This window comes from Anoplopoma fimbria, chromosome 13 (genome assembly GCF_027596085.1).
Source record: "Anoplopoma fimbria isolate UVic2021 breed Golden Eagle Sablefish chromosome 13, Afim_UVic_2022, whole genome shotgun sequence".
Taxonomy (NCBI): domain Eukaryota; kingdom Metazoa; phylum Chordata; class Actinopteri; order Perciformes; family Anoplopomatidae; genus Anoplopoma; species Anoplopoma fimbria.
Window position 1 is genome coordinate 26241367 of NC_072461.1, and position 15606 is coordinate 26256972.

The 15606-nt window shown below is 39.5% G+C and overlaps 1 protein-coding gene across 2 annotated transcripts in view; it reads left to right on the forward strand.

Annotated features, from left to right (window-relative positions):
- Positions 1-8189: 8189 nt before the first annotated feature.
- The window catches only part of antxr2a (ANTXR cell adhesion molecule 2a), a 90574-nt gene continuing 83157 nt past the window's right edge, over positions 8190-15606 (forward strand). Inside the window, exons 1-3 of one of the 2 annotated variants that reach the window (XM_054610504.1) lie at positions 8190-8429; positions 8533-8919; positions 14583-14654. In XM_054610504.1, coding sequence (XP_054466479.1) covers positions 8747-8919; positions 14583-14654 — 245 coding nt within the window. In that variant the 5' untranslated portion in view covers positions 8190-8429; positions 8533-8746. Of the gene's footprint in view, positions 8920-14582; positions 14655-15606 lie in introns of both variants that reach the window. The other variant, XM_054610503.1, reaches the window with a different exon arrangement.

Below are 15606 nucleotides of genomic sequence, written 5' to 3' on the forward strand. Positions count from 1 at the left end.
AATCAAGAATAATTACCGGGAGAGGCTGAGAGGATCAAACGTGGATTCATTTTATTATCTGGACGATGCCTGGCTGCTTATCTGTTCTCTAAAAGCTAACGTCTTTCTCCGAGGAGCACGGAGTCGGTGGTGACATGTGCTTTATCTGAGCGATGTAGTGCAGGGCGGCCTCACAAACATCTTTAGAATGGCAATCTATAGTTTGACACGTATAGTTCTTCAACTGTGTTAACTGTTATATGTTTTTAAGATCCTTTTAAATCCCTATCAAGCCATACTGTATACCCACCCCCCTCCTCATTGAGCAAAGAAGGAAGTCAGGCAACAAAGTATAAAAAGTGACAAAGTCTGTGGATGGATGTCTCAAACAAACATAGGACTTTCACCCAGGAGACTACTGATAACGTCCTGTGTTAAACCAAAAGTCAACACGTTATTTTAAGTTTCACACAAAACTACATCACTATATAACTACATTACTACATACTTCAGTATGGGAGGACATCATGTACTACCTCATGTACATAATGGAGGAACTACGTCACATACTTATGTACGTATTAAGATGAACTTATCTCAAGACAAACCATGATATTTTTTCTAAACCCAACTTTTCTGTCGTTAGGTAGGTGTGAGGTTTGCTCCCTAATTACTTAATAAATCAATCAATCAAGAACTTTATTGTCATTTTGCAAGCACAATGACATTGCAGTTGCGTCAGCCTCAATTGGTGCATTGTCCTAAACGACTACGCATATTTACAAGGAATAAATAAGGCAGGGATTAGATAAAACATTGTGAATACCAGCATTAAAATGTACACAATGTAATGTGCAAAGCAGCAGCAGCAAACACTACTACATCATTGTCATAAGGCGTTGCACAAATGGACAAACCACCATGCTGAAAGAATAACTAAACCAATCCTGTATATTGCACAGATTTAAACACCACATTAGTTCGGATCCTCCAACATGGCAACGTGTCTTCTGCTCCAACAGTCACTGATGAAGCTGATGAGTTTACATGTCGACGTGTTGAAAACAAGAAAAGATGGTCACTGCGTGCAAAATCCCAAACACACACACACACACAACACTCATTACAAAAACACACACTCTTGGCGGTTGTGTGCTTTGACACTTGGCCTCAAGTCATGATTGATAGATGCTGTTTACTTGCGGGCAAGGCACTCAATTTCAACTTAAGATGCCATTAGTGACAAACAATGCTTTCTCAAAGGAGGAAAAACAAGCTAAAATAACAGTTATTAAGGTAATCATGAGTTATAGACGCCATTAGGGCTCCATGGATCTTTGTTATGGTGACTAATATTTCTTTGGTTGGTTTTCTTGAGGTGCTCTGATTTTCTGACGCCTCTCCAATTATCGATAACGAGTTTTTTTGTTTTTTTTCTCTTGATGAAGCATCATCAGCATGCAGCAGTTTTAACTTCAAGGACTTTTCAGAGGACGAAGCAGTACAGTCTCCGTCCTGCAGAACTATGAAGAAATATCTACTGTGCACTAAACTACAGAAAGGGAAATCTTATTGATAAATTGAGGGGATGGAGGAAAAACGGAAACTAAAAAACAAATAAAACTCGGAGTGTCGAGCTCAAGACGCCGGCTCATTTTTCCTCCTATTAATAGTTAAATATCAGTCAAACACATTCATAACTATAACTAGATGGATGTATCCTTTATTAAAAAATGAAATAAAAGGAATCTGGTTGTCTTATTTTAGTCTTGTTTGGGGCTCTTTGTCCTAGAGCTGAAGAAGGTCGAGTGGAGCAGATGGAGGTAACAAATGATATAAAGATGTTGGGAAAAAATATTTTCTCTTTCTCCGTAGTTTGAACTGTTACCGCTTTTAGCACTGTTAGCATTGAGCAGCCGGCCCACTGTGGAAACGTTGAGAGGCAATCCTTATTCTCCCAATCTTAGATCTTGAACATTTAAGTGTGACTTGAACGTTAAAGCAGGGATTCTGAGATTACCCCATTCACACCGGGCCTGACTGTTGTTGGGTAAGAAATTGTTCAAGTGTGCAAGCTAACTGGTCATTAAAACACAAAGTCTTGTATTTATTCACATATTGAATATGAATACCATTTGCAAGTTAGATATCGTTTAAGTTGTTAGATTTTAGTCTTTGTGCTAAGCTAGGCTAAAGGGATTTGGTCCTTTGGAGGGGAAAAGTCTATCAACCTTTTTATTGTTATCACTTATGTACAATTTAAATGAGTAATGTCTCAAGCCAATTTCTCCTAACATATCTAAATGAGAAAATTATGATTTTGAAGAATTAGGTCAAAGGTCTGAAGGCAATGGAACACTTAGCTTAGTATCTTGACAAATAGAAATATGTGTTTGTTGTTGCACTTTTGCGTTTTGTCATGGCTTCATCTCGTGATTAGCTTCAACACTTCACTGCTTTCCTGAAATTAGTTTTGTTGTTTTAACTGTCACTTTTGATTTCCCCTCCAGCTTAAAAGCCCCATGACAAATCAATGCACTACAACTATTTTCTCAAGCCACTGGATTTCCCAAACAATAGGAAATACACGCTTGTTTTTTTTTTTTCCCTGTTCCCTTTGTTTTATGGAGCCCTGCTCAGGATACACCGAGTTAGGCAGCATATACTGAAACCAAGCAGCGTGCAAAAGAATTAACATTCTAATTAAAATCTAATTATACTTTGATTTGCCCGATAATTATACTCGTGTGTCGCTGTTCTCTGGACTATTCAGATTTGATGAGGTGTGTTAGTGGTAATTAGCTCACTGATATGGAGTTGTGTGACAGCGCAGTTTTTTCACACAGATGCAAAACAAAAGAAAAATACGGTTCCTTTGTATATTACGTGTTTTATTGGTTTGAGTAAGAGAACTTCCTGAAACTTGCAAAACAAGAACTTTGTCCCACCTTTGCAAGTAGAAAAGATCACAGTATGTCTTGTCACAGTTAGGAATATATTAAAGTGATAACAGAAAAAAGGGTTTTGATTGCCTCCAAATTTACAGGATATGGACTACAAGCTTTTATTTTACTGCTAGATTCAGGCTGCTCTCATACAGTGTTCGTAGCTAAAACTACAAAAATAAATGCGCTGTAATCTGCAGATATCCCAAGAAAACAATTTCTATGTACCACACGTAATCATGAATCTCAAAGTATAAAGACCGTAGAAACCCACGAAGGAGCGTAGAGGTCGAGGTCAATGGGTAAAACAGAAATCAGTCTTTCACCCAGGAGAACATTACATTACATTACAGTCATTTAGCAGACGCTTTTATCCAAAGCGACTTACAGTCAGTAGTATATTACATATCATTCACCCATTCACACACTGATGACAGGCTACCATCAAGGTGCCACCATCAGACTCTAACTAACATTCATGCAACATCCAGTCCACACCGATGGCAAGCCTTCGGGAGCAACTTGGGGTTAAGTGTCGACTGCTGAAGCCGGGTATCGATCCTCTGATTGGAGAACTACCTTGCTCTCCACTACGCCACAGCCGCCCACATTGTTCATGTCACTTGTAAAACGAGAAATCAATGTTGATTTATTTGTCACGTATCTTCTCAACTTAGGTAACGCCACCTTTGCAGTTATTTTAACCCAAACCCTACGATATTTTCCTCAACCTAAATAAGTAGTTTTGTTACCTAAATCTAACTGAGTTGTTTCCAGTGAAGACAGAAGTTTATTTTGAAAAGACTGTTTGGATTAGTACATTGAAATGTGTTGCTGGACTTTGCTCGAAAACGTACTAACATACTAACCATCGTATAAGGATAATTGTTAGATTTGCATAGATTTCAATGCTGCTACCATCTATAATATGGACATACCTTATAAAACCAGCAAAACAAATATGCCTACATGTATTAAAGACATTACAATAAATACATAAAACCCTTTTTATTGAGAACACTTGTTGTGGCACGTACAGGTAAACTAGAGCTCAACAGCAGCTGTGTGTTGTTTTCACTCTGAGTGCCTGTCTGTGATTTTACATTAATCCATAGCCTGAAGTCACATCCTCCACCGGCTACACACACCTTGTTCAAACAAGAGGCACCTTGAATTTCCAGTATGTCCCGTATGAAAAAACCCCACATGTGTCATTAGTGTTTATTGTTACCTGAGGGGGAGATAGTGCAGGAGTTACGGAACGTTATCACTCATCTTGAGTCAACAAGAACATTTGCATCATCCGTCGCCGTATTCCCTCAAAGACTTTTTGTTTTGTTTTGGAATGCCCACATGGCCATATTTTGTTATGCGTTTTGGTTAAACAGAGGAGGAAGGCTTCGGTTCGTGCAGCTCCACGGTGCAATGCCAAGGTTTAGAGGTTCAGCTCTCTGTGCAGATCAATGAGTAGAGACATGCACCGAGTCTGCCAGGGATGGGGGGGGGCTTTAAAAAATGGCACAATGAGACATCCATGTCGAGGATGGAGGCACCTGCAGCATCCATGAATATAAAGGCAAATTTAATTAAATGGTAAACAGAAAAAGATCCCTGTATTGTTGTATGTCATAGCTGTGATGCTCAATGCTTTCAATGAGGTATTATGTAGGTAACCAAGTCAATATTATTTTTGCTTGAGGAAACCATTTCTCAACAGTTTTACTGGATTTTTATAGTCTGTTTCTGTTGTGTGTTATTGAAGGAGCAAAGGCTAAAGTTTTTCTTGGGTACATATGAGGGTCATCATTACATTACATTACATTACATTTACATTACAGTCATTTAGCAGACGCTTTTATCCAAAGCGACTTACAGGAAGTGTATTCAACATAGGTATTCAAGAGAACTACTAGTCACCAGAAGTCATAAGTGCATCTCCTTTCTTAAACAAGCATCTAAAAGCATAAACCAGAGCAAAAGTATAGTGCAGAGGCAAATTACTACGAAAACAATAAGTGCAACAAACTAATACGAATACAATAAGTGCTACAAACTACTACGAATAGGATAAGTGCAATAAACTAATACGAATGCAATAAGTGCTAAACGAGAATACAATAAGGCTCTAGGGTAGAATACAATTCTTGAAGAGGGTAGTACTTTTGAAGCCTGCGCCTAAAGATGGGCAGCGACTCTGCTGTCCTGACGTCAGTGGGGAGTTCATTCCACCACTGAGGGGCCAGGACAGAAAGAAGCTGTGACCGGGTGGATCGGCCGCAGGGACCTCTGAGCGACGGGGCAACCAGTCGCCCCGAGGCAGCAGAGGCAAGTGGTCGGGCGGGGGTGTAGGGCTTGACCATGGCCTGGAGATAGGAAGGAGCTGTTCCTTTCACTGCCCTGTAGGCTAGCACCAGAGTCTGTAACTGGATGCGAGCTCTTACAGGGAGCCAGTGTAGAGAACGGAGAAGGGAAGTTGTGTGGGAGAACTTGGGGCGATTGAACACCAGACGAGTTGCAGCTTTCTGGACGAGCTCCAGAGGTCTGATGGCCGACGCCGGGGCTCCGGCAAGTAGTGAGTTGCAGTAGTCCAGGCGGGAGATGACCAGAGCCTGGATGAGCACCTGCACCGTCGCTTTGGATAAAAGCGTCTGGGAGAGGGGGGGCTGAGAGAAGGAGGATCTGATATCGTTTACCTTCTTGTCAAAGAAGTTGGCGAAATCATCAGGGAGAAGGGAGGAAGTAGGAGGAGGGGGTGGGGGTTGGAGGAGTGAAGAGAAAGTTTCAAAGAGTTTTTTTAGGATTGGAAGCAGAGGTTAGGATTTTAGAGCGGAAAAAAGCCGCTTTAGCAGTAGATAGAGAGGAGGAGAAAGTGGAAAGGAGAGATTGGAAGTTAAGAAGGTCGTCCGGGAGTTTGCCTGTTCTCCATTTACGCTCAGCCGCTCTTAGGCTCCGTCTATCAGTACGCACTGAGTCCCACAGCCACGGGGCAGGTGGAGTTGGCCGTGCAGGCCTGGAGGTGAAGGGACAGAGGTTGTCCAAAGAGGAGGAAAGGGTGGAGAGGAGAAGATCAGTAGCAGTATCGGGGGATAGGAGAGAGAAGGATTCAGGGTCAGGGAGGGCAGAGGTAACGGAAGAGGAAAGATCAGCGGGGGAGAGGGAGCGGAGGTGACTACGGGTAGAAACCATGTGGGTAGGTGGAGGAAGTAAGGGGGGAGAGGAGAGGGAGAGGGAGTAGGACATGAAGTAGTGGTCCGAGAGCTGGAGGGGAGTGACAGAGAGGTTAGCAGTAGAACAGTCTAGTGAAGATAAGATCCAGCTGGTTGCCGGCCTTGTGGGTAGGAGGAGAAGAGGAGCGGTAGAGGTCAAAGGAGTTTTCATTAAAAACTAAAGAGAAAAGAAACACAGAAGGGCCAACAAAAACACCATCTCCTATAACAATATACAGTATATAGGAATTACTTTGATTCTAAATTGCATAATTTGTCCTCACACTTTGATTTCACACATGGCAGGCATCACATCTGTAACCTCTTCCTGTCCTAATTGTGCCAGAATATTTTTTCTGTTTCCTCTTTCTTGGGAAAAGAGTGTTGGATGTGTGGTGGTTTGCCAGGTGGTCATACTGTTTTAAACAAAGTATTTCACGGACGTAGTGAAAGCCAACCTGATATCTGTGCTTCAGTGAGAGGCTCTCAACCTGGATATCAAAGAATATTTGGGAAATTATGAGAAAGGGAGATGTTCCAACTAGTAATCAATTGTTATAGCTCTAAATTGAGAAATGGAAATCTAAGGTCCCCTTTCTGTGTTAATTCCGAGCAATTTTGTAGTTTACAGGCCAACAAGATGTGTTTTTACACAAACACACGTTTTTGTTTCATGTAGGAGCAGTTATTCAGTTGCCATTATAGTGATATATATTTATAAACATATATGCTTGTATATATACACATATATGTATATCTAAACATATGTATAAAGTATATATACACATAAATATACAAACATAAATGTGTATGCATGACATTATGAAGAATAAAAACACTGTATAATACATTAAAGAATAAAAAACTGTGTATAATTCAGTTAAAGAAAAATATATAATTTATATATATATATATATATATATTAGCAAAAAAGAACCATTAGCAAATAGTTTTTAAATAATAATAATATATAATTAAATAAAAGTGTGCCACAACAAACCCATAGGGAATCCAACCTCCAACCTCTATAGTGGAGCTGCCTTGCTCATGAGCAGTCTAAAAAAATATAAAAATAACTAAACTGAAGCATCTGACTTGACCTCTGACCTGCGTGAATACTGTTAATGCCACATTGTTTGGTAGCCTCGTACAGAAGAAGATACAGTTGTCATTGGGTGCATGCACTTGGACCTCCTGCTCTGCAGAAGTCCAACAGCTGGTTCCATCTCGCGCATGCGCACTAGGCTGGTAACAGACGAGGCCTTGAGGTGCTGTTGGAAAGATCAGATCGACCTTTTCTTTGTGAAATCCAGCAGTTAGACTGAATCCTGACAGAAAGATAATGCAGATTTAACATGAATGCATCTGTAATTTGACACCAAAAGGGGGAAGTTCTTCACATGATTAGAAATACAACAGCATTTCATTGTGCAATCCTGTTTTGTATGATGACAATAACAACATTTGACCTTTTAATGCTGATATTTAGGTTCCTTTTATAAACCTTCTTCTTATACTCTACTAAAAAACGACTATTAACCCCATTTATTACCATTAGATTATGCCTCAAATGTTTTATTCACCTGTAGTGTGTTCTAAAAATCTATGTCATTTTACAAAATATGCTTATTTGTTCATATATCATTCATAGCCTGATTTATACAACATTTAATTTCTAAAAACATTGAGAAACTAGATTTATTTATGATTGTTAAGAGTATTTTCTGATTTATGGAGTGCTACAAAAATATATCCATAATTCCCTCTATGAAAACCTTTGACTCTAACATGTCAACAACATGAAACAAGAATTTTTGAATAATTCTTAATCCAATGATCAGATTTCTGTTTTGAAAAGGTATGCAATTTATCACATATTTAATAACAAACATGCTCATTTACATATTTAAACATAGAACTCCAGAAAACTTACAATGCAAATATAAAAGTAATCAATTGAGGAAGTTTCATACATTCTTACTCACTTCTTTATAAAAAAACATACTGTTAAATTCTCAAAAATGATCACAGTTCATTTATGAAACAAAACACAAGTGATTTGACTCATATCACAGAATCTTTTAATCATTTCCAACTGTGTTGAATAAAGTCACTCCTGCAGCACTCAGAAACCCGAGCTTTGGAGGGAGCACTTGAAGGTAGCCAAACTTTTCTTGTGAATACTTTGTAGCGCTGTGAAGTTTTGCTTTCCTGCAGAGATCTATCCTCTTAAAAAACAAGCTCCATGCGAGCTCAGGAGGCTGTTTTGCTTTTATTGAGGATGTGGAGTGAGTGAAGGGTGAGTCAGGAAGATGAAGAAACTGAACAGCCGGTGACGTCGGGGCGGTGGTTTCCTTTATTTCGCAGGACAAGTCAGTAAAACTGGGTTTGTTTTTCTGCAGGAACTCTTTGACGCGCAGCTCCGGGGATGCGCACTTCATGCTCCACGCTCGTCACCGCGCTCTCTTAAAAAAAACCAAAAAAATATTTATTTATTTTTTTAATTTATTTTTTCAACTCGGAACTTTTAACTATACAAAAGGCTATTTATTTTTAATTTTTTTAATTTTTTTTAATTTTTAATTTTCCCAACTCGGAACTTTTAACTATCCAACAATGTTGCAAAAGTTGACGCGTTATTTCCTCAAGGAGGGTGAAGGTTTTTCCGGAAAGACTCGGTGGACTTCGGCGGCTCTCGCTGTGGTCCTCCTGGCTCTGTTCTCCTCGTCCTGCTGGGCTGAAGAGGCGTCCTGTCATGGAGCTTATGACCTCTACTTTGTTTTGGACAAGTAAGTACCAGAGAGAAAAGAAATGTATCTGCTGTAACCTGATTAGGAGATGCACATGTGTTTTGCATCATCACAAACTGTTTTATTTAACCCCATAAATGGTGACTACTCCTCTCCTCACGTGGTACTACCCATGTGGATAAGGGTGTCATCATATGTTTGATAAAAGGGATGTCTGGATGGCAGTTGTTTGTGGGAAGGCCCTTTCCTGTTGCATTATGACAACATCCATTTGCACAAAAGCCAGATCAAGAGTTCGTAAAGAAATGGTTTTCCCAGTTTAGTGTGGGAGAGCTTGACTGGTTTTGCACAGAGCCCTGAACTTAACCCCATCAAAAGCCTTTGGGATGAACTGGACCTCACTAAATGTTACGTAATCGACTTATTGTACGATTTATATGAATATGACCCCCATCATTTTTGAGTTATCGACCTAATTCAACGATATATATGGACTTGACCCCTATAATTCTTGAGTTATCGACCTAATTCAACGATATATATGGACTTGACCCCATCATTTTGAGTTATCGACCTAATTCAATGATATATATGGACTTGACCCCTATCATTCTTGAGTTATCGACCTAATTCAATAATATATATGACTTGACCCCCATCATTGTGAGTTATCGACCTAATTCAATGATATATATGGACTTGACCCCTATCATTTTGAGTTATCGACCTAATTCAATGATATATATGGACTTGACCCCTATCATTGTGAGTTATCGACCTAATTCAATAATATATATGACTTGGATCATTTTTGAGTTATCGACCTAATTCAATGATATATATGGACTTGACCCCTATCATTTTGAGTTATCGACCTAATTCAACGATATATATGGACTTGACCCCTATCATTCTTGAGTTATCGACCTAATTCAATGATATATATGGACTTGACCCCTATCATTGTGAGTTATCGACCTAATTCAATGATATATATGGACTTGACCCCTATCATTCTTGAGTTATCGACCTAATTCAATGATATATATGGACTTGACCCCCCCTAATCATTCTTGACCCCTATCATTCTTGAGTTATCGACCTAATTCAATGATAATGACTTGATATATGAGGACCTAATTTGATGATATATATGGACTTGACCCCATCATTCTTGAGTTATCGACCTAATTCAATGATATATATGGACTTGACCCCATCATTGTGAGTTATCGACCTAATTCAATGATATATATGGACTTGACCCCTATCATTCTTGAGTTATCGACCTAATTCAATAATATATATGGACTTGACCCCTATCATTTTTGAGTTATCGACCTAATTCAATGATATATATGGACTTGACCCCTATCATTCTTGAGTTATCGACCTAATTCAATGATATATATGACTTGACCCCCATCATTTTTGAGTTATCGACCTAATTCAATGATATATATGGACTTGACCCTATCATTGTGAGTTATCGACCTAATTCAATGATATATATGGACTTGACCCAATGATATATATGGAGTATCATTTTGAGTTATCGACCTAATTCAATGATATATATGGACTTGACCCCTATAATTCTTGAGTTATCGACCTAATTCAATAATATATATGACTTGACCCCCATCATTTTTGAGTTATTCTAATTCAATGATATTATGGACTTGACCCCTATCAAGTTATCACCTAATGATATATATGACTTGACCCCTATCATTTTTGAGTTATCGACCTAATTCAATAATATATATGGACTTGACCCCTATCATTCTTGAGTTATCGACCTAATTCAATAATATATATGATATATCATTCTTGAGTTTGACCTAATTCAATGATATATATTGATTGAGTTATCGACCTAATTCAATAATATTGACCCCTATCATTGTGAGTTATCGACCTAATTCAACGATATATAAGAACTTGACCCCGATCATTTTTGCGTTATTGACTTATTGTACCTAAACTGGACATGACTTCAGTCAATTTTACATTATTGACCTATCATACTATACAAAGACATGACCCCGATAATTATTGCATTATTGACTTATTGTAGGATAGAAGGACATGACCTCCATCTCATTCACACCATCGACTAATCTTTGACGATCTATGGACACATGCTTTACTAAAACATTGGTTTCTTAACTTTAAAATGAAATGTAATAAATATATAAAAACATAGCTATAAATGTACTGAATTGAAATCATGGTATCTGACAGTCGATTCAAGCTAAAAATATAAACTCACAATCCATAAAAGAAGGATGCAGCACAATGTTATCTATTAGTCAGACTACAAAACATGAGAAACAGCACAAAGTATAAAAGCAGTGAAGGTTTCCATAATGATTCCACCGCAGGGGTTTTCTGTTTCTGACTAACAAAGAAGCCATTGGAAGCAGTTAATTTGATTCAAGTATATAAAAGCAGCTTTGTTGAAGAGATGTTATCACTCTGTTGTAATGCAGTACAGACCTTTGACATCCATCTGCAGCCACAGCAACGTTTAAATAAAAACAGACATCATTTTAATTCATGAGGATGCATTGACAAACTCAGCATATTTCTGGCTGTTCTAACCCACAATCCTTTGCAGCACGGATATGTTAGCAAAAGGGTCAAAGTTCAAAGTTCCATGTTATGATTGAATGCATACTGCATGCAACAGAACACACTTTGTAAAGGCGGCTGCAGCCTGTAAAGTAAATAGAAAATGTCTGATTTGGAACGCAGCTTCCGTCTTGCTTGTGACTAATCAGACCTGATTGATAACTTGACGCTCGTCTCTGATTGGCTGGAGTCGTGTGAAGCTCAGTGGTCACATGGGAGGAAGCGAGCACTCTGACAAACCCTAATGGAACCACACAGATCTAACCATGACCAGTATTCAGGTTAACCAGACCTTAACCGTGTTGTCTCTGAGGAGAACAGTTGGTCACATGATGTCATGAGGTTTGGCAGCATGTCGCATTGTAAGGGGAAATGATATGATGACAAAGGGTGTGACAATGAAAATGGAAGAATGGAGGTTTGTCACGTCTACCAACCTCACCATAACAAAGAAAACTGCTCACTAGTTGCAAATACTTTTATAGATGAATTCACCCATGTTCTGTGCAGGGTTGCATCATTTCAACAGTTCTAGAGATGAAAGAAGATCATTATCTGTCTATTCTTTGGCAATTTCAAAAAGTTGCAACCCAGTCTTTTATAGGATCAACTAACAGGACTTTTACTTTAACATATGAGCATTTCAATCCTTAATATCAACAAAAACAGCACTGAGAAGTCCTTTGAATGTTGTGTGTTAATCATGCAAACTAGCAAGAAAGAGTTGCATCACCATTTGGAGACTTCCTGTGTCTTTTTTTTTTTTAATGCTCTCAAAGAGCTTCTTCATGCATCCAACACACAGTTGCTGCAGAGCCAAGTTCAGTCAGTTCAGCAACACTTTGATATAGCATCAAGCAAGAAAAAAAAAAAATGCCTGCAACATATCAGAGGGAGTTTACAGACTTGACAGGGACTGTTTTTAATCCTGTCCTCCCCGGACTTGGATACATGCCGTTACTCAGGGTCACTGAGTTGAAACGCTGCTCCCCTGACCCATTTTTTAAAAAACTACCGCACCCTCCTCTAAATTGCTAAATTACCGGATGATGAAAGAGATTATCCCGAGTGCATGTATGCGTTTGTGACAATTTGAGGATGCAATGCACGTTTATATTCGTGCAATGTGAAGAAAAACCTAATCTGCAGAAAAAGCTCCGTCATCAAGTCTCTTTGAAGGAAGTTTACTTTGTCCACTGTCAGACTTCCTGATGGTCCTGATAAGACTCAGATCCTAATGTCAGCAATTTGTGCAGCAGGATTTGCAGAAACTTGCAGCACCAACACCAACTGAGTGTTCCTCAATCTGAGGGAAGTTCATGAAAGCTTCACTGTTTGGGTTTTTCTTTCCAGTGAAAACGTTCTGTGAGGCGAGGCGACACTCGCCCTGATCACACTCACACAAGGAAGCAGACCAGTACAGTCCCAGTCTGATGTGCTGGTGACTGAGCTGCTCAAAGGCACATCAGTAGTGGCGATGAGGGAACTGCTCTCGCTGGTACAGGAACAATAAAATCACAATAAAATCACAATAAAATCACAATAAAATCACAATAAAATCACAATAAAATCTTCTATCTTGGAATATATTTTTTTTATCACAAATTACATTTTCTGGAAATTCAATTGAGAAACTGCTATGCATAACTTATCGAGAGGTGAGAGGTTGACGCCCAGCTAACATGGGTTTGTCCCAGAAATCTAGGCATCATTTTCCAACAGTTAGCACGTCTTGATTAGTTTTAATGAGACTAAAGACTCAAATAAAGGCAGCTGGGAGGCGAAATCTCGTGTTTCCATTTTTTCCATTTTTTAATACGAGCTGAAGAAAGAAGGGTTGATAGAAGAGGCCATGGAAGGAAGGAAGAGAAGGAAGGAGGAAAAAGTTTGACTAAAGCAAAGAAGAATACCAGGAATTAAACCAGGAAAGATAACAAATCTCACAATCCCAGCATTTATTATTGAATCCATTCTTCTGGACTCACCCCGTTGGAATCACGCTACATAGACTCTTCATTGGCCTCTATTTGGATTCAGTACATTAGCAGTGAAGTATGTATATCTGATGTATTTCTGTTTGTGCTGCACTTCTGTTTTACATTTCCTGTTTGTCTTTATAATCATCGTTTCCTGCCAGAGGCTCCTACAGCACACCATCTCTCTCTAAACTTATGCTCTTTATTTTATTTGGGGAGTTTTTCCTTGTTGGCAATTCAACTGTTCAATTTCCAATTTGACCAATACCAGTTTTTTTTTTTAAAGTTTGGCAAAGTTTTTAGTCTTTTTCTAGTCTTGACTTTCTGATTAAATCAAATATGTCTAACATTATCATACTTTTTAGTTTTTTTCCCCCCCACTCAAAATTCTTACAGCTTATGACAATAAACTCTGTTACGTATGACACATTAGGCCTCAGGCAAGACCATTTGTGTTCTTATGCTTGTTTTTCTGGGAGGCTTTCTTGGACAAATGTTCTCGTTGGATTCCCTGAACTCTCTTGGCTGCACAAACTGCTCATAAACGGCTTGTTTAGGCCTGATGAATGCCACGTGTTGAGGACTGAGATTTGATCATTTGCATAATCCATGGCCCTAAAAAACCCCATATTTTATATGTGTGGAAGTTTTTCATTCACAAAAAAATGTCACCAAAGATTGAAAAAGAATAAATTTCTCACCGCGGAGCTTCAAGTCCTGCTGCTGGAAACCAGTGGACATAAAGATATGTGTAGCAGTGTCAGCAGCTCATTATTACACATCTGTTCGTAGGACTGCTTCTTGCATGAATCACTTAGGGATTTTTCTACCTTTTTGTTTTGGGAATTAAAGGCTAACTCTACGAGCCACATAGATCTGTAGAAAGGCAAAGCTCCTGTGGACATTTGAGTGTTCCACAACACAGACTTATCAGCACAATTATGCAGCATGTGGCTGGTGTTAATGTCCAACTGTGGTTGTGTTACAAAGCACAAACACTGTACAGTATCCGACTCACCAGCACACAAGCTGCTGCCGCTGACGAGCTGCAAACTGACTTTTCTTTTTTTTTCGTTTTTCTCCTTTCAGGTCCGGGAGTGTCGCCGGCGACTGGGTCGAGATTTACTCGTTTGTGAAGAACCTCACCGACCGATTTGTGAGGTGAGGTCAAAGCGTCGACATCATTATACCTTTTCTCTGGAAACGAAAACAAAGTTTCAGGGTTTCATAATGCTCATGTTTTGAAAGAAGTGGGAGAAAAAAGTGAAATGATCACTTCGACCTGCAGATACTGTACGGACGAAGTCACGCCATGATTCAAACAACATGTAATAAAGCAGTAAGATATTAATCTGCATGCATCCCTTTAAAATAACAGGATAATTGAATATATGGGGAAATAGTTGGTTGCAGGAACAAAACACATTTTTATTTGATCAGTTTTGGTTGCTTTGTCCGATAAATGTCTCTAATTAAAGATCCTACGACATTCAGCCCCCCCACCCCACCTGTTTTCAAAATCAAAATTGCAAAAATCTATGACATCCTGTTTTTGCACATTATTCATAAAAAATTAATAAAAAAATTGAGAAACCGGCTTGAAACGTTCAGCTTGCATAACGTTTGAGTCAAAAAACAGAGCCTGCCAGCACAGTACAGACGGCGGCGACCCAGCCAGAATGAAGTGGTTTGGTTGAAGGAAAAATATAGCAAAGGCACCAGGTGGGAGTGGGTGGCAGAGAGGAGCAGTCTTCTGGGCTGTGAGAATGGCCATTTGCACTAGGGGGGTGGAGTGAGGGAGGGTGGGGGGGGAGTCCGGCTTCCACACTCCATCCCGTTGCTTCCACTCACAGAGCGAGCGGCTGACGGGCAGACAATGTACAGTAAAGCAAAAGAACACTGGGAGGCGACGAGGACAATCTGCTAAACAATGCTCGCTCACCGAGAGCTCTTCTGTCGCGCCATGTGGAGCGAACTGGACTCCTCCATCAACCCCCCCCCCCCCCACCCACCCACCACCACCACCACCACCCTCCCAAAGAGAAAGAAATCCCACCACCACCACCACCCTCCGATATGTCCTTGGCATCGCCCGCCTGTCTTCGGCGCCATC